Source organism: Pinus tabuliformis, chromosome J (assembly GCF_031772625.1).
Source record: "Pinus tabuliformis cultivar Carrire ecotype Pingquan chromosome J, CPIR1, whole genome shotgun sequence".
In the NCBI taxonomy this organism is placed as follows: Eukaryota; Viridiplantae; Streptophyta; class Pinopsida; order Pinales; family Pinaceae; genus Pinus; species Pinus tabuliformis.
This window is the reverse complement of record NC_142295.1, coordinates 410,079,486-410,100,237: the sequence shown is the minus strand read 5'-3', so window position 1 is coordinate 410,100,237 and position 20,752 is coordinate 410,079,486. Positions and strand designations below refer to the sequence as shown.

Genomic DNA, 20,752 nt, shown 5'->3' with positions numbered 1-20,752 from the left:
AAACTGCTCGAATCTTGTGCATGCCCCTAGCATCATAATAATGCATGTCAAAGGAGGGTGCCCCCCAAGCTTCATTGCATTCAACTTGGTGGTTGGAATGAAGGTTTACCTTTGAATTTTGAAAAGGGGACTTGTTTCAATTTTTAATGAGGTTGACATAGTAAAAGAACTATCCTCGTGACTCTTTGTTTCATTTTTTAATGAGGTTGACATGAGATAAGAACCGTCCTCGGGGCCCACTGTATTTACAGTATTTCCATTAGGGCGACGATCCATGCTAACAAAATATTTAGGAATCTTCTGAATCCGTTGGATATAGAAGATTTCATATTGTAGGTTTCCACTGTGGCTACTTCCGCCAGATTACTCGCCGGCGGTAGGGCAAAAGTACCCATTAAGGCAGGGTCTTTTAGGAGGCCTACTCCGATATTTTGGAGTGATTGATTACTTTCATGGATCATTGTGCTGCTTCCCGTAACTTAAGAACTGTTGGGGAGAAATGTTTGTTGGTCGACGATTGTAATTTTTCCTTGAAAAGGAAATACAATCCTCCTGAAGTAGGTCGACACAACTGCAGCCATGGCATATATCCAAGGCCTTCCCAGTAGGATGTTGTAATCGAGGTTTCCGTCGATTACTTCAACATCAACTTCTACTGTTTTGCCCCCCAGTTCAACTTGCAAGTTACTTAAAATCCCGTATGGAGTGTATGATCATCCATCAAATGCTTTTAAGGTCGTCGACGATTTCGACAAGGGTGGTGAGCCTAAATTTTTCCAGCAACTCATCGACATAAGACATGTAGATGCCCCCTCATCAATAATTGTTCGATGAACAGTTTTGTTGAGGGCTTTCACTTGAATAAGGAAAGCTAGTTGAGCTGGTATCTGAGGGTCATATCCTTTATGATTAAAGGCCACAGGGTTGGAATCCATTGGGCCAATCCCACCTATGGTTGATAATAAAGCTTGCTCTTGGGAGGTGCAATTTTGCGCTACTTCAAGTGTCAACATAGCGGACGACGATCGGGCGAGGTCCTCTATTATATTATAATCCTGTGTTATTCTTTCATGAGGATTAAATGTCGATTGGTGTACTATTCCCTTTGGCGACTTTATCATTGGTTCAGGAATGATGGGTGGCACGACTTTGGTCAAAGTTGTTGTTGAACTACTAGGTTGTTTATTTGCCTTGTTGTTCAACTGCTTTGGATTCCTGTGATCTTTATTCCTTGTCAAAGCATTATTCTGCTGCTTTGAGGTGGACAACATAAGCACTTGGGATCGGGAAGCATTTTGATTAGCAACCAGGTTTTGGCTTGGATTAGGGAACGGATCAGTCAATACAGCTGGGGTTTTTGAACTCTTGAAGAGTTTCTTAACTTCAGGTATATGTGGACAATCTTTCGTCCAATGATCCTCATCGCATATATGACACCCTGTCGGGGGTCTCCCTTTCCTTTTCTTTTTCTTCTTGCCCCCTGTTGCTTCAGTTGTTTGCCCTTGTCGGTCGACATGGCATTTATTTCTGAGGCAAGAAGTCCCTCATTTGCATTTTGACTAGAAATTTTGCGTTTGCCAGTCACGCCATTACTAGCGTGAGAGTTAGTATTCGATTCAGGAGGGGGAGGAATTGAAAATTTAGGTCTAGGGGCGTCAGGTATTTTGTCGTAGAGCGTGCCTGACTGAGTATATACTAAGTCTAAATATTGAGCACGAGCAATGACTTGCTCCTCTGTTACGACTCCTCCCTTGGCTACATCTTCCGTTATAGCCGGAAGTAACGACTTTATAAACCATTCAGCTAACAGCTGATCGGGAACGTAAGTTTTCACCATCCTACGACGACGTCGCCACTCATGTATATGATCAGATATGTGAGTGGCCGTTGTCTGTTTGAAGTTGGTAAGGAGTTCTGTTCCTGTTTCATACCTTATCGGTAATTGAAAATGGGTTAAGAAAGTCATGGCTAAGGAGCTGAAATTGTCGAAAGAGGCTCTTGGCAATTCAATGTACCATTTAGCCGCTGGACCTGTCAATGTCCTCTGGAAGAGGCGAAGTCTTATCGAATCATCATTCAGGGTGTTTGATGAACACCATAGGTGGAATGTCATCACATGATTCGACGGATCTTCACCTGGATTTCCATTGAATTTAGGAATGTCCGATGGAAGTTTATGCGGAATCGCTGGCCACCAAGAGGCATAAGCAATTGGATCATTAGTCAGCCGGTTTAGATCTGGTAATTCTAGAGTTGCTATAAAGGGCAACTGTTGGTTCAGGTTAGGCGAAGCATATCCCGGATAAGATGGTATCGCCTGAGCAATGGGTCTTTGCAGACCAGCATAATGCTGACAAATTTGACAAGGTTGATGGGCATAACCATTATAGCATGGTTGCCCATTACTTACAAAGACTTGTTGCTCAGGTCCTTGATATGATTGTTGGAATGGCAGTTGTTGAGATTGAACCAGCTGTGGTTGTTGGACCATTTGCTGTTGACCAATACTGGATGATTGACCAAGATGAGGAGTCACAGTACTTGTTTGAGCCTGAGTCGCTCCAGATAAGGAGGCACTACCCTGAGGTTGTGATTGAGCCGCTGAGACAAGAGGTTGTTGTATTACAACAGGTAGCACTTGTACTTGCGACGCATTCGCCATAGCAGGTGTGGTGGTAATATTCGACACAGGGTGTACTGGTCGCACTGAATATGCAACTCCTGATTGTTGAGGCAGTATTGGTACCCAACTGCCGGATGTAATTCCAGTTTGACCTGATCCTTGTTGTAAACTCTCATATGGTTGTTCTCTAGGAGGGAACAATGAAAGAGCATACTGCCCTCCACATGGTGGAAATCCAGTACTTAAAGGGCAAATTGGCCCTTGAAGACACATTGGATCAATTTGTCGAGTTTCAACATAAGAAGTACCAGATGATAATCCGGATGAAGAAATAGGAACTAACCATATTGTCATCCCTGATGGGACTCCGGCTTGTTGTTGACAATTTGCCGGGACAGATGGTATACCAGCGAACATCGTTGGAGTAGCAGCAGGAGGTTCTGCTGCTACTGTGTCAGACGACACAGTCCTAGATGTCGACGGTTGTTCAGACATATCTAGTCTATCCAAAAGATTTCTTAGCGATTCTACAGGAACTTCCACTTGTGGTGGACTAACTTCGAAGATCAACGAGGGAAGGGTGATGATTATTCCGCTTAAAATAAATTTTATAACGACGCTTTAGACACAACTTGCTTTTTCAGTTTTAAAGAGTCGAGAAAAAGCTAAAGATGACTCTAGTCTCCTTCGATGTTTTAACGAGCCCGAAGTGACAAATGATCGGATGGACTTTTTCAGTTATAGAGTTTGAAAAAGGCCAAAAGAAACTGCTCTGGAGATCTAGGCAGAGGGTGTGCCAAACTTTTCGCAAAACCACGGAATACGTTTTACGGTACGTGTGGTCAATCTTCGTGAATGTTGTGTTCACTGCATTGCGATCAGTAGGGCGGTCGACACGGCTCCCTAAGGATAAAGGATATATGCCTATAGGGGTCTCCCAATATATACTCGACGGTACGTGGGAGCACAAGTCCGTATTAGTGCCACCGACTCTCAGGAGGAATCACCCACCTTCTTCGAGATCGACAGTCACTACGTTTAACGACGCCGGAACACGTCTCTAGCTTAGACCTCTATGTGTTTGCGTTATGTTTCAAAGCGTTGTTAGGTTCATTCAGTATATTTTAAGTTGATGTTTTTTAAAGTTTTCCTTTCAAGGTTCACCACGAGATGTATGTGACAAATTCCTAAATGCAACCTAAGATGAGAAGCAAGCTTTTTCAAATCTTTTTGACTGATGAAAATCTTAACTACTGAGGGAGAAGAGAGGCATATCTTTTCACACAGTTCATACAGCACAAACTAATGCACTTTCTCCTAAATCAACATGCAAACTTTTCAGATGCAAAATGCACAATGCAATTATTTCTTTTCTCTTTCTTAATGTTGATGTATTACAGAAAGAAAGCTGTTATATAACTTTGAGTTCAATTTCGAGTGAAAACAAGCAAGATTGTCCAAAATCAAAAGACACCTTAAGATTCACTTGTTTCATCACTGGAAATGCATGAAATCAAACCATAATGACGAAAGTAAAATGACTAATCAGCTATGGACAGCAAACAAGCTAACTCTTTAGACCAGCAAAATGACTAACACAGGTTCAGATCTAAGAGGCCAAAAGCAAGACTAGTTTACTCTTCGTTATGGGAAATTGTAAATGAGTAAGAAATACAAAGAACAAGTACAATTTCGTTATATAACAGAGGCAGAATGATGGCAAGTAATATTGGTTTCAAAACAGGCACAAGACTGACACCTAGCAGCAAAACTAAGTGAAAACAGGCAAGAGAAAGGAGGAAACCCCAAATGCACTAGGCAAATTTGGGCCAACGCAGGCTCTGCACAGCCAAACTGGCTCTCAGCGCAGGTAGCCCCTTCGGGACCTGCGTTGCAAAGCAGGTAGCCTGTGTGCTACCTGCTTTGGAAAACGAGAATTGCGTTTTCACAGTTTCCGGGTCATAATTTTCTCAAAAATGCACGGTTTTTGCTCAAATCAGAAACAATCAGTCAAGCACACTCAAAGGGATGATTAGGAAGGTAAAAAGCTATCACTAAGAGCTTACAAGGATCTTTGTAGATCAGCTCTTCAAATCATGAACTTGCTCAGAAATGAGCTAGAGTAGTTGTCCTCTACTTCGCTTTTGATATAGTCAAAAGCTTTTCGATTTGGTACTCTTTTGTTCAGGAAATGAATAGCAAAATACTACAAACACAATCAAACGGATACGATCCCCAGCGGAGTCGCCAGTTTGTTGTAGGGAAAAGTATCCGACTCGGATGACCCTATCCCACTCTAAGGGTGACAGTTCCTTAGCAACAACTGTAAAACAAACTACTTAAGGTTTACTTCTTTATGAAAGCAAAAGAGAATGGAGAAAGCACTAACCGTTGCCTTGCGCTTAATGTCGAATCCAAACTCTTCTCTTTGGCCGCTTGCTCCTAGCTCTTTGTTCTTCTGCTCGCCCAGCTACAATGAGATCCTGCAAAATAACAAAGAAGGAGACTACAAGAGGCATGCAATCATAACTGGTTCATGGATTAGTGTAAACCAAACATGCAATCATCACAATATATAATTGAAACAAGAGCACATAGAAGAACCTCAATAGCTTTTATTAATGAAGAAATAAAGGTTCTGAGAGTATTACAACCATTGAAGGCTCCAACCCAGCAACACCTCCCAGCAGAAAGAATCGCTCTTCTTCACCTCTCTCAAACAATCACCCAATAACTCGATAATGAAACCAACAACATATCATTACTTTGCACAAAATTCCAGCCTCCTGAGCTCATAGGAGAGAGCTCAATATATAGATGAATTGAGAAAGGATGAGTCAGCTTGCAACTGATGTGTAGCTGCCTTGTGTCCTCTCTCTCTTCAGTTAATCTTTAGTTGATCTTCAGTTCTTGAGTCCACTTGGAGAACTTTGCTTCCACTTGGAGAAACAGAGTCTCTGACTCATCACAAGGCGAAATACCTGATCCAAGTGTCATTTTTGGAAGATTCCAAAGCAATGACTCACTGTGCCACTTGTCCCTTCTCGCTCAGCGCAGGTGGCCTTTGTCCCACTTGCTTTGCAATGTAGGTACACCATGGAGCAACTGAGTTTCAGCGCAGAAACCTAGTGGAGCACCTGCTTTGATTTCAGGATTGCTTGTTTTTGAGTGTTTTCAGGTGGAGAACTGATCTGAGAGCTGTTGGTTTGCTGACCTTGTTCCTCTAGGGGTAGGAACATCATGTTTAGGGAAATTTGGATCCCTTGGATTATTGACAATTCATGCTTGTTGCTGTAAGGCACAAAATTGTCTATAACAATAAGTCAAACCCTTATCTTTAGCAATTTCCATGATTTGCTCTGGAGAAGGTTTTTCACCATATAATGTAATCATAATATCATCTTCATTCTCGAAATTATTTATACTAAAAGCTGATGTGGGATGCATAACATCTCGACTGTTTTCTTTAACTTCCATCCAGTCTCTCATAGACAAAGGAAACTCTTTACCCACTACATTTATTTGATTACCTTCCCGAAACATTCGATTATCCAAAATTCTTCTAACAATGGGGCAAGTAGTCCCCTCATGAAGAGCATCACAAGCCCGACAGTAAGGCGGAGCATCATCAACCAAATTAGTATGTTCAAGCGAATTAGGTGGTCTTTGCTCACTAGATTGACCCTTCTTCTACCAATTATTATTCCGATTATTATTATTATTTCTAGGTTGGAAATTTTGTGTTTGAGTTCTTTCCATTTGGACCAACCTATTTTGAAAAGTAGCTATTTCCTTAGCATGGTTAGAGGTTAATTTCTCTTGGTTAATCTCCATGCTTTCAATCTTTTGCAGCAATTTCTGAACAAGGTCATTATTCGGTTCTTCAACCTCTTTTCCTTTAGGTTCTTTCAATTTCGTTGAATGCCTATCAAAACCTGGGATTTCAGACTTCCCAGATGTTGCCTTATCTTTCTCAAGTTCTACTGCTAAAGCTTGACAATTTCTATAATCAGGAAGTTTAGCACGTCTTAGCTCGTAAGAGGGCTCAGGCTAAAGGCATCAATATAAAAGTCTCGAAGAGATTTGTCGGTAGGTTTATAATCTTGAGGTAATTCCTTAATAATATCATTAAATCTCTTGTTAAAGTCTTTTGCGGTCTCATTTTCTCTCTTTTTAATGATACTGATAGCTTTTACGAGATGCCTTACTTCTCTCTTCTCTCCATACTTTTCCTTGAAGGCATTAACAACCGATTGCAAAGAATCAAATGAATCTGGAAGCTTTTCCATAAACCAATATAAAGCATCGCTTTCCAAGGTAAGAACAAAAAGGGTCATTTTTACATCTTCATGATTAAAATCAGCAACACTTGCATACTTACCCAAGCATGAACTAAAATATTTTAGATGAGAATTAGCTCTAATTGCATTATTGCCCTGAAATATAGGCAACTTATCCATCCCATGCTTTGGAATATCATTGGGATAACCTTGAATGTTATCAAAGTTACAAGGGGCGAATATGTCCATGATGTCATGCTCGACCGAGCTAGTAAAAAGCAAACGGATGTCAGAGAGGGCTTCTTGTCCGAGATTAACAAGAAGGGTACGAAAAGAGAGTGTGTAATCATACTCTGAGAGCCCTTTCAGGATCAGGAGCAGGATTAACCAAACTGCTTGGATGTCTTCTAGTATACACTCTTGCAGAAGATATATGAAGTGGAGGCGCCACCTGGATAGAAAGTCTAACTCAGAATAACCTAAAAGCAAGGAGCGAAGGACAAGAAACGTATCTTGGCAAGAGACGAAAGGATGAGAGGAAAGAAATGAGATGAATGTTGAATAAACCAAGGACAGAAAAAACTCTATCCTCGACAACGACGCCAAAAAATGTTGTTGCGCAGAGTGTCTAGGCACTGCAACAATGCTCAGATCAGGGGTTGTCACCCTGATCCCCGATCCCTTCGTTTAAGCTGTATCCTACAGCAAGCTAAGGGGGGTAGACCCTATGGACAAACGTGATGAAGGAGAACTAGCTGGGAATCAACCAGCTTGGGAGACACAGTGAGGCAATTAGAAACTTGATCGCTCAACAAGATTTAAAATTTGATTAAATTTTAAATGATTAATACCAATGCCTTATGGAGTTAATGATCTCACTAAAATGAAAACCAAGTAATTGATTAGTTGTTGTTGCCTATGAAATAGAGATATAAAAAAACTCTTTAACAATCACTTAAAAATATTTGCAAAGTATCTAGCATGTAATGAGCATTAAATAATCCAAGTAATGATGATAGATTTTCTATAGATAAACAATGTTTTAGCAATTAAATTTCAAGAGATGAAAATGCTTTAAATAACCACAAAATTTAAATGCTAACCAATTTCAATCTAGAATTTAAATGATTATACTTAATGACCGAAATCTAGGAAATTTACCACTTTCCAATAGTTAATATTCAGATAGAAATTTGAGCACATTTAATTATAGAGAAATAGCAAACAGTAATACCACGAAGGTCCACCTTTCAAATTTTTAGCCTTAGCAAGAAAGACACCAAGGAGAAATTTTAAATTTGCCACTTAACTTTTCCTTAGGTAAATTTCTTGATATTTTAAGTGAGACTAAAAAATTTAAATTGAAATATATATATATATATATATATATATATATATATATATATATATATATATATATATATATATATATATATATATAGATATATATATATATATATATATATATATATATATATATATATATATATATATATATATATATATATATATATTATTGATTTTGAATCAAAATAAAACAAAAGAAAAAATAAAATAAAAAAACATGAAACAAATTAACCAAAATTGAACTATTCATAGATTTAGGCCTAATTGAATATATAAAAAAAAGAAATAACCTAAGCTAACATCATACGTATTATGATAATGAGATCAAATAACATACGATGAACTGGAACTAACCCTAACCCAAGCATAAAAAAAAAATTGAAGTGTTTTTTCTGCGTGTGCATACAGGTCGACGTAAGGAGAATAGTGACGGTGGAGGAGGGTTCGATGGCTTTGAATTTAATTGTGCTGGTAGGCGGCCAGGTATGGATCGGAAAAGGATACGCAGAGGAGCAAAAGGGAGCTCTGGGTTCATTGTTAATGGAGATGTCGCAGAGGAAATGGGAGCGGATCAATGGTGAGCTGCGTGGATGAGGAAAGGAGGCTGTGCAGGTCAGGAGTTGCGAATTTTGTTGCAGGTTGGAGCTGTGATGAGGGGGTCGATGTCTCAATGGTTTGTGACAGTGAACGAATGGAGCGAGCAGGTGGCTGATGGAAAAACGTGAGAGATAAGAGAGATGCATGGATCGACAGAAAAGAATGGAAGACTGCGTGCCACTATGTGAGGAGTTTAGGAGAGGCATGGGTAGTGGCAGATGGACACAGTGGAAGAGGGTTACGATTTTTTTGGCAGCGTGGGGAGGAAGCCACGTAGGAGAGAGGGTGGAAAGTTGTATGGCAGGGCTACGTAAGGAAGGGTGGACTTGCAGTGTGAAATTGATAGAGTTGCATGAGGAATGAATGGGCAAGTGCGGATAGGGTTTTAAACAGTTTGCCTTAAAAAAAACATTTCGAAATTTTCTTGTAAAAATGAAACCCCAGGAAACAGTAGACAGATGACCCCGAAAAAACCCTCAAAATTCTCTAAAAACCCTAATAAAAATTTTAGATTCTTTTTCTTCAGATTCGCCTGATGAAAACCCCACAAAAATTTTCCAGATCTAAAATAAATACCCCTGCAAGAGTTGTTTTCTAAAGCCAGATCTTACCCTCTAGGGCCTAGATCTGGCTTCAAACAAGAACTCCCCTTTAGATCTGTAACCTGTTATGGCAAAAACAAAACGCCAAGAAATAATATATACAATGATGAACCTAAAAACCCCAAAAACCAGCTAAATAATTACAGTAATCACAAGTTAAAGGCTCTAGGCAGCCAAATCTATCATTATGCCACATATATATTTTTTAAAATTTTAAATTTAAAGTGAGGTGCTTCAGAGAAAACCCTTCATGCATCAACAATGGAAGTTCTAATGACAAGCCTGGGATTCAATCACGCTGGGCCCTTCAGAAAATGCTATTCGGGAGTTGGCTGGTCCAACTGAAAACTTCCCTGAACGCCCGATGCTCTCAAAATCAAGGATTCCCTGCATAGCTCAATTCAACCATTAATGTAGAGCGAGAAAACGGTAATAAATTTTAGATCTAATAAAAATACCTGCCATTATATCCAGAAATTAAATTACCATTCAAACCCTAGTGATCAAGCAAGATACCTGTGCTTAAATCACTCTTTAGAAAGCTATTATCAATGGCTGAAAAGGAAATCTATGCATGAAAATAACACAACTTACAACATTCCCATGAAGAGTAACACCAACAGAAATTAAGCCCAAAGTCTTTCTTTATTGCACATGAAAAACGATTACAAGAGAGCTTTCACTTAGCACACGACTCAAAGATCGAATGATCTCAACTGACAACTGACCTCCTATTTAAAGACAAATCTTCCATTGGCTAGTTTGAGTGATCCTTGTCAAAGCGATCTCGACCATTGATGAGGATCAAAATTTCTTTTAATCTCATTTGTCGAAATTTTAAATATTGAGGAAATTTCGAAATTATCAATTAAATTCATTTTAATTAATTCAAAAATTAAATATTTGAATTAATTTCCTCAAAATTTTGACTTTGACTTAACCTTAGAGACCTAGGGCATAAAATTTAGCAAAATAATCAATTAACCTTAGTCCCCGGACCTTTTAAAATTTAATTTTTAAGGGGCCCACGAATTTTGCCTTTGGAAAATTTAAATTTACCTCAGACCTAGGACTTATGAGGGAATAAATTATTTTTCTAACGCTTAAGACATTTTACATCATGGTTTTTACATTTTTACATCTCAAGGGGGAAAACCCATTTGAACAAGACCCTCACAGACTACCCAGTTCTGCGACACAAATATAATCTATTAGATCAAGCAATTTGTAATAAAATAACCTAACCAAATAGTTAGGATTATTCCCAAATCACTTTTACATAGACTCGATCTAGCACACTAGGACTCCCCTAACATTCTGGTGACAAAATCCATTCTGGAATTGGGGTAAGGCTGAAGGAAAACTCTGCCAATCATGGATCGGTGAGACAAAAAACCTTCCGGAATGTAGATCGGCATCAAATAATTCAGTTTACCTAGGCAATTACATACACGACACGGATCTGCTGAGATTATTTACAATTTACACATGCAGACTGGGTTTACAATATAATATGATCAGGCTGATGATGATAGATGAATGGCACGGACATGTTGATCAAGCGCTATCCCTCTTGCAAAATAAAAAAGGGGGTGCACTGCCATTGGTTGTTGACACGTAGTGGTCAACACCACCTTTTGCATTTTATCATTTTATTTCATTTTAGCTTTCTTTTTCTTTTATATTTATTTTAGTTGCATCAACCTCCAGGGAAAACTTTTCCAACTTAGACTCAAGGATAGGGATGCGAAGGTACCAATGCCTAATGACCAATGGTCATAGTCTCAAGAATGGATATGGAATAGAGGGAATAACAAAGAGTGGTGAATATCATGGTCAAACTACTTTAGTTAGAGCATCCCTAATATTTTCCTTCCTATAACCCTAAGACCTCAGAGGAGGTCCCACTGGACTGGAGTCAAAGACTAATGTCCCAAGTGAAATGAGGGAACAAGCATACAGTCAATCTCATTCAATCAACCATATCATCCCTTAATTCATATTTGTATACCCTAAAACATCAATTAAAAGAACATGATTACAAAATGGTTAAATTACCTACCGATGGATCACCCACCTTCCTTCAAGAAGTAATGCCTAATTGGAGAAATAAATCTGACTGGAGCAATATGTGGAGGGACTATGACACAATTTTATGTGTTTATCAATATACATTAGGGGAGATTTGAGGTGTAAAATGGGCCTCCTAAGGAAAATAGTAAATTAATAGTTAAAATAATAAAATAAGAGTTATTATTTTTAAATAAAAGAAAAAAAACAAATTGCTCTTTTTATTGTATTTTTGGTTTATCTCCTCATAATTTTACTCCAATTTCAAGTGTAGACACCTGTTGGATGCAAAATTGAATTCCACATCCAATGAGTACCCACCCTGCATATTTTTGAGTAGATCCACATGGAAAAAAAATGAAAAAAAATGAAAAAATGTGTTGAATATGTTTTTTTCATGTATTTTCAAATTGTCAACACATTTTTTTTCTTGTATTTTCAATTTTGTTCCATGTTGGTCTACTCAAAAGTGTGCAGGGTGGTTACTCTTTGGATTTGGAATCTAATTTTGCATCCAACGAGTGTCTACATTTGAAATTTGAGTAAATATTTAAGGAGATAAGCTAAAAAGCACAATTAAAAAAAGTAGTTTTCTTCTTTTCCCTCCAAAATATTTACCCCTGGGAATGACATCATCTTCTTGAATCCTATTGGTTAAAGTTCATTTTGTTAGTACATTTTTTGTTTTGACGCCCATTTTTTACCTCATAGTTTTTCTAGTTGCCGTTAGCTAGCTAGGAAAAAAATTTCTTCTATAGGTTATGCATGTTTTGGTGAGTAACAAGTCCCATCTACATCTATCAACCTTAATGAATGCATCATTAGACTCAAGTTCTTTATGTTCCCCACCTTCTTCAATATTAGGTTGTGTTTACTAAATCTTCCTTTTCCAAAACGCTAGGAAATGTGTCATGCAATTAAATTTCTTGGAAAGGAAGGAACTTTGTTAAACATGTGTTTTCATTTGGATGAGGGTGGGTGGTTTCATGAATGATTCTAACATCAAGGCTCTTCTTGTATCCTTGTTCTTTAATTATTTGTTCATTCTTGATGGGAAAACTATAAGATTCATTAATTTCTTCATCTTTTTTATTTGCATGGTAAAAAATATCCTGGTTTGTATCTACCATAACTTTTTCATCCTCAATAAGATGGGACTTGTTACCAATCCAATTAGCAGGGTTGCTAGGGTCTTGACGAACTTTCTAGATGGCAACACAAATTTTATTGACCTAGTGTCACCTCAGCCCAAAACCCTACTCTTTAGACCCAACAACGTACTAAATAGTTAGGAGAGGAGTCCTAGTTGAAACCCCAATCAACTCAAAGCAAGACCAATGCCTTAGATGGGGTCAAAGTGAGGTGGAAGTGTTAATTTCTGAGACTGTCTAGCTCTTTCTGGCTACAACTGTGCAACAAAAAACTAAACAACAGGTTAAATGACATCAAATACTAGAATATACATTGTGTGACCAGTTGATTCTGGTGTTCTGAAACTATCCTAACCAAATATATTATTCTTTTTCTTGTTGGACTATTGGTTTAGGACTTATGCATCAAAACAACTTGCTGTCCTGTTATATCAGACTATAAAGTCTGCATAAAATCACAACGACAACAACTTGTTGAGCCCAAATCAGCCACTATATGAGTTACACACCACTCCTAGATGCTTTTTCTAGGGATGGGACAGTTTAAGGATTAAACATGAGGCTTGTGAGGCCTCTCATTAGATTGTAACAACAAATAAAGTCAATTTACAACAATGGAAATTTCCTTTTCGGTTGATTGGGAGTATATTCCTCTAGGCCAAGTGCCTAAATAATTTCCAAATTTAATATGTGATTTATTTATGGCTGGAAGCTTAAATATTTGACTCTAAAAAATGTAAAATCAGCAAGCATAAGAGTCTTGAAATAAGACTTCATAAAGGTACTCACCTGTTTGGGAATGTGAAGCCTTTGATTTTTGTTACATGTTTCAGAAGCTACATCCAATAAACAAGTTGAGATTTGCAAGATTTCAACTAGATACAAGTGTAAAATATTTCTAGTAAAACCATGTAACTCTCCTTAGATTAGATCTAACAATAAACTCGAGTTCTCCAAGGTTTTAATTTGCTAATAAGATAAAATCAGTTAAAAACCAGCAAGTAATTAAGTCCTAATCTAATGCTAAAAAGTAAAAAAAATATTTTGTAAATAAGAGTGGTTGCGGGTTATACATTATACCAAGATTACCTCAGCTTGCTAGGCTGTGAAACTTATATTTTTGTAAGTCGATTTTGTATATGATCAAGGGAGTGAATTTGGTCTCTTGAAAGAGAATTCGCTCCCACTATTGATATAGCACCCTCTTTAACTTTCAAACTAAACTTGGAGCGACCCCTTGTTGTGGCATTCTTCGGTCATCAAGTTAAGTGAACGATGAATATGAACTTTCCCCAAATTAAATCTCCCCTTTGGAATGGCTCAATTGTTCAAAGCAATCCGAGTGAATGATGAATATGAACTTTCCCCAAATTAAATCTCCCCTTTGGAATGGCTCAATTGTTCAAAGAAATCCAACTATAGAACAAGTGAACAAAGTAGGGGGCGCCCCTAGTTTTCCCTCTCCACCTAACTTGTAGCCCCTTGGTGGCTCAACCAATTAACTTTGTGCAATTTTACTTATTAAAATTGAATACTAGATTGTATCCATGTGATACATTTAATCAAGAAAAGAAATGAAGGAAAAGCCATTGCACACAATGAACAAAAAAGATGAACAAGGGTTGGGAAAGTGAAGCTCTTTATCATTTGTTGGCACCAATCTCATATGACAACAACAACTATTACAAGAGGGAGGATAGCATTTTATAGAACATTTTTAATGGCTAGATACTAACTAGATAATGGCTAGTTGGACTCCTCAAATAATTATTTTTACTAGTCATCCACAAGTTCGAGACATAGTAAATTTTCATAAATATTTCGTTACAATTTTTCATTTTCCCTTTAATGGGTCATCTTGGCTTCAATTTCCTAATTTAGTCCAAAAATCCCTTCGCTCATGGACCGATACGGTCAAACAAGGAAAATAGTACACCTTTGTTGCTCAACATTCCACTTACTTGCCTTTGAAGAAATTCAAATTGGTCCTTTGAGATGTATGATTTCACTGGGAGGTTCAACTTTGTCATCTGAAGCAATAATATGTCTTTTAATGACTACTTTCTTGGTCTATTAGTCAACTTCTTGGTCCATGAAGTCTCCAATGGCTAGTTAAACCACCCAACGGCTAGTTGACTTCTCCAACATCTAGATTGACTTTTTCCCTTTACTTGTTTGACTTGGTCACCTATTCATTGGATCTTCAATGCCCTGGACAATTTGGTATTTCTAGCACTTGGGTTTGGCTAAAATTGCCATGATATAAACTAGGTCTCTCTCAAAATATTCAAATATTTCCTAGCTTTTCCATGTCATCATCTGCTCTCCCATGCCATCTTCCACCTCTGCTAGTTCCATAATGCCTTAAAGAATCTTGTGAATTGACACTTGGGTATTGTTCCTCTCATTTTGGTGATCATTTTTGATGCAATGCATTGCATCATTCTTCCCAATGCTACCCTTTTTATTCCACCTGGAATCCTGTTGACCAGGTTTGACCAAGTTATAACTAGCCACAACCACCTTTGATTGGAAAAGTTTGACATGGAATGGATTCCTCTCATCAAACTAAACAATCTGAGACCAAGTTGACTTTTTTACCTTGGAAACCACTTCGCATTGGAAACCATGAACTACTTTGGGAACTATGAAATTTGTGAATATGAGACTCTCATGCATGAGAGTTGTCAGAGAGATATTACACCAAATCCAAGGTCATTTACAAACTCTATAGACTCTAATTATGTGGTAAGAAATAGGTGCATCTTGATGCAGGCTAGAATGTCCCATACAATGGTGATCACCTCTACAAAATAAAGCTCTCATAAAACAATGAGTCCTCAAGTAGACTCACCTAAGGCCCTCCAATTCTATACAGGACAAGAGAAACCCAAAATGATCTATAGGGGACCAACCATGCTCTGAATAGATGACAAATTAAAGACAACAAGAACAAGACTCAAGTTGGTATACCTAATACAAAGCCTCCCATGGTTGTTACAGTGCTTTGACCTGTGACCTTGGGCTTACAAAGGTTGTGATATATACTTCAAAAGTTTTTGTATGTACCCCTATTGACATGAGGCGTGACAAGACTCTTTACCATTATTTTCTTCTTGAAATGACACATTTAATTCCACCGTCTCAAGATCTTCTTTGTTAATGAATTCTTTAAGACTTCAAATAGGAAACCCACATGTCATCGCTTGCTGGCTCATAGTATGAAGGAGAAGGATGAACCTCTTCATGGAAATCTTCTTCTTCTTCTTCTTCACTGACGTCTCGACTTGAAGGTAAATGACCAAGGCCTTCATTAGAGAAATTTTGAGGTCTAAAATGGGTCTCCTAAGTAATACTATAAAATAATAGTGGAAATAATAAAATAAGATTAGTTTACCTCATTAATCTCTGGAGGGAAAAATAAAAAACTATTTTTTCAACTTGTATTTTCAACTTATCTCCCTATGATTTTACTCGAATTTCAAGCGAGAACACTCATTGGATGCGGAATTTAATTTTCCATCCATGGAGTACCCATGTTACATACTTTCGATGGACCCTACTACATGAAAAATGTGAAATACATGAAAAAAATGTGATTTTTCATGTATTTCACATTTTTCATGCAGTAGGGTTCATCTAAATTATGCAACATGGGTACTCCACGGATGAAAAATTAAATTCGGCATCCAACGAGTGCTCCCGCTCGAAATTTGAGTAAAATCATAGGGATATAAGTTGAAAATATAGTTTTTTATTTTTTTACTACTCCAAAAATGGTGAATCATCCCACATGGTTGACATCATCATATTGAATCCTATTGGTTCTTATAAATTTGATTTATGTTGTACCCTTTTGTTTTGAGGTCCATTTTTAACCTCAAACTTTCTCTAATGCTTTTTGAAGTTTTCGTGAAATATATAGCCTTTCTATTTCTCAGAAAAGGGGAAGCCAACTTCCTAAATCATAATCCCATCTTGCACCAAATGCTTCCAGGAATTCTATAAAATATGTAAACATGCCTTTTCCAAGGCTTTCGTACCAAATCATCGTAGATCCTTCCAAATTCATCATGAAATCCTCATGGAGGAAGTCATTTTTCTTACAATATTTGATAAATGTGGAAAGATGATTTTCTATCGATTCCCAACATCCATGAAAATTGGGTCTATCATGTGACCCAACTTTATCATGGGGAAAACCCCTCATACCTAGAAAATTAACTGGATCATAACATTTTTGCTAACCATTGAGGTAGATCCATCTTTTGTTAGTTATAAAATTTGGTAGTAAGGCTAGTATGAAAAAATAACATTTATGTTTTAAGAAACATCACCCCAGTAGGTGTACCGGTACCTAAATGTGTTGAAATACTAAAATGCCCTTGAAATGTTGTCGATTGCACTATAAGATGTTTCACAATTTTGAAATGTCGTGTGGTATAGACAGTGGTGTTTTGGGGCTATTTCCATGGCATTTTGACGCGTTCAATGACTTGTGTGGGCTTGCTCAAGTGTCCAAGAAGGGAATGGGGACCTTTTATGGCCCAAAAACATTAAATTTACCATTTTCATTAAAACTAATTCACTCCTAAGCTAATTTCATTTAAAAAAATTAAATTAGAGTTCTCTAGAAAATAATAAAATTAGAATTCTCTAGAAACCCTAAAAGTCTCTTCCTTTCTATAAAAAAACACTTCATTCACTCATTTCTCACACATTCTTCAGCAAGAGGAGCTTCCTACAGCAATAGCAAGCATTCCAATTGTGTTTTGGAGCATCGGGAGCAAATTTTGGTGCATTTATAGCAAGAAGAAGGGCATGGGCAGTAGTTTTTGGGTGAATGGATTTATTTTCTGCTTTTGCAGCATTCATAGCTTCTCAAAGTGGTGTTTCGAGTGCCCCTAGAGCTTCTCAAGCAATCAGGAAGAAAGAATGATATCCTCTTTGGAAGTATGTTACCAAAGTCAAGAAAATGAGTGTTGGTGGTACTTGGGAATGGAGGTGTAATTTATGTAAAATTGATAGGACCTTCAAGGGCTGTTACACAAGAGTGAAGGCTCACTTTTTGCATGAAGATATAAAGGGTATTTAAGTTTGTGCACATACTAAAAATCCATAAGTGAGGGCTACATTTAAGAGAGAGCAAGATGATGCTCAAATATTAAAGGATCAAAGAAGCAAAATCGGTATGGGTGACGCTAGCATCCTCAATTGCTGAAATTTTAGTTGCTGTTATTGAACAAGTAGGGCTAAAACATGTGGTGCAAGTTATCACATATAATGCACCTATTTTCAAAGCTATAGGATTAATTGTTGAGAGTAGGTACAATCATATACTTTTGATCTTGCTGACATGACTTGTAAACTACTAATAACCAGCCACTGACCGATAAAAAAATATGCAAATGGATTTATAGCATTTATTACACAAATCATAGAAATATAAATATATTGACTTAATAAGTGTTTTTACAATTGTTTATACCTTTAGTCAAGTGTGGGTTGCCTAGTCAGTGGAATGGGTAGCTAGTATAAAGCCTACTGAGATTCAATTCTTGCTAGTAACATGTGTGTTTGTGCTTGCCCTTGTGGATGCACACCAGTGCACACAATAGTTCGGGTTAGGTGGAGGTCTTGGATGACTTTAAATTCCATCTGCTTCGCTGAAAATTGAGCAAATTGAATTGTGCTAATGGATCCTTGTAATGCTAAATCTGGGCACATTAGCCTAATTGTTATAAGGGGAGGGGGATATTTTACTTGAAAGAATTATAGATTGTCTTTCAATGATCACTCTGTTAATATTCAGTTGATCATGGTCAATTCCTTACTATTGTTCCAGATTTTATGAAATCAATATAAACTAAGATATAATTCCAATGTCTAAACATAATCTGAAAATAAGCTTATTTTGAATCAACCGGAAAAAATTTCTCCTCTTCACATCTGTTACTTTGATTTTCTTGTCTGAACCAAGCTTGAGCATGCTTCTAATTGGACGCTGAATGCTGATACTGTATCTGGTTAAGCATCATTCTTTTTCTTGTACAATAAGATACAGGTTATGTTTCGGGAATGGAAGCTAATATAATAGTGTGTATTGCAGGAATGTCCTACCGCTTAATGTTTTCTATATATCACTTTTAAACATTTTCTTTTTGAACTTTCAGTATTTCATTTTCTTTCAGTGAATATGGAAAGCATTACATGAACTGAGTGTGGTATTTCTACAGCAAGGAAAGATAGCCTTCTTATCTAGAGCATAGGTGGATGGAAGTTTGAATTTTGAAAATTATCATAATCTAGTTTATAATATACGGTCCTTAGGTTGACTACTTTTATAAAGTCTTATTCTTGCATGCCTACTTACGTGAACATATTATTGTGATAGGGACTTGAGCTTTAATAATTTTACAGGAGGAATTCCAGATTCACTCCAAAATTTGAGCACTCTGACAATTTTGTAAGTGTATTACTGGACCAAATAATATTTATTCCAATCAAAAACATTCTCACAATTATGTGAACTGCAATGTTTTCCTCTGAAAATTCTATCAAACCTAATATATGGCAGGTCACAAGTTAAATCGCCTGTGACATATCTTAGATTGCAATAATTGCAGGTTGCTTGGAGATAACAGTTTATCAGGGAAACTTCCTTCCCAAAAGACTGCATCCCTTGCATACCTGTAAAGTTCTTTCTTCCCGTTTCTCTCTCTCAGAGACCTTAACAAAGAAACAAAAAATAAATACATATGCATACATTCATTTGTTTGCTTATTTCCGTTTCTCTTTCTCATAGACCTTAACAAAGAAACAAAAAATAAATACATATGCATACATTCATTTGTTTGCTTATTTCTTAGATTGTTGGATAGAATATGAATGCCCATCCACATAGATATGCAGGATTTTGGATTGATGCATATGCATATTAGATGCTCCTACCATAAGAGACTAATTTAATATGTACAAGGAGGATTGCCAAAATATATGTATGGCGTTTATGTTTGATGGGAGAAAAGTCAATTTGGCAACCAATGGTTCGATCAGCTTATCATATTTGTACTTATTTTATTTGTCACTGTAACTTATCCAGTAATATAGTCTTCCCATAAAGCATGCTTAATCTTACTATCTAAGTACTTTTTATTATCTCCAACAATCCTTTTTATGTTCATGATGAGATCCTGTAATATCCCAAATTTTGTAAGCACGGGAGTCACTAAGGAATTTTGACCAATTTTAGTAATATTAATTAAAAAGGGGCAAAAATTTTAGGAGAAAGGTGGCTAGTATTATTTTGTTGGAGAATAGCGGCAAATTATTATTTTATTAAAATGGCAGCAAAAGTAACTTAGTGGAAAATGGCCCCCACCAATAAAATAATACTAAAAATGAGTCTAGAAGCATGAGAAAAAATTATAAAAGGAGGATGGACTCATTTTGTGGATTATCTTTTGAATATTTCATTTCACCTTTGATCTTCTCTTAGGGCTGTTTAGCAGAACAAGAAAAGTGTTGTTTAGCACAGGAATTTTGAGCGGATGTTCCACCCTCATTTCGGAGAACTTCGAGTTTCTCCCTAGTGAGGAAGTTTGGGAGTCCAATTCAGGGCTTCCCTTGAGCTTATTGTAGGAGATTAGATCAGTTATGCGCATTTTCTGGGTGCAAGAGGAGTTCATGGTACATATTTTGGAGCAATAGTTGTGGTTTAGAGATTCTGGGATTTGGAGAGAGTTTTTCCCTTGGTTGTAGCAGGAGTTTGTTGGAATTTTGAAGGGCGGAGATTGAGGAAATCTCCAGGGCTGAATTTCTCTCACTTATACAACATTTAGAGCTCATCGTCTGAAGCTTGTACAGGAGAGAGTGTGATGTCCCCACTTTGCAAGTTTTGCTAAAAAATACATTTTTGCACAATTTTCACATTTTGACATGTTTGACTTAGGAAAACGTGGGTTAGTAGGACCCCACTTAACATTTTGATAAAAGAAGGCTCCAAAAATAAGAAAAGAAGGAAAATTAAAGGGTTAGTGGAATGTAGGGGCCACTCCAAGAAGGAATTCACACCCCTTAGGA

At 37.2% G+C, this 20,752-nt stretch overlaps 1 protein-coding gene across 1 annotated transcript in view; it reads left to right on the top strand.

The window, feature by feature from the left end:
• LOC149227576 (putative LRR receptor-like serine/threonine-protein kinase At1g56140) overlaps positions 1–20,752 on the top strand; it is a 169,727-nt gene that overhangs the window by 16,548 nt on the left and 132,427 nt on the right. The window contains exons 2-4 of the mRNA XM_089380539.1: positions 8,659–8,827; positions 19,065–19,136; positions 19,297–19,362. Coding sequence (XP_089236665.1) covers positions 8,659–8,827; positions 19,065–19,136; positions 19,297–19,362 — 307 coding nt within the window. The remainder of the gene's footprint in view (positions 1–8,658; positions 8,828–19,064; positions 19,137–19,296; positions 19,363–20,752) is intronic.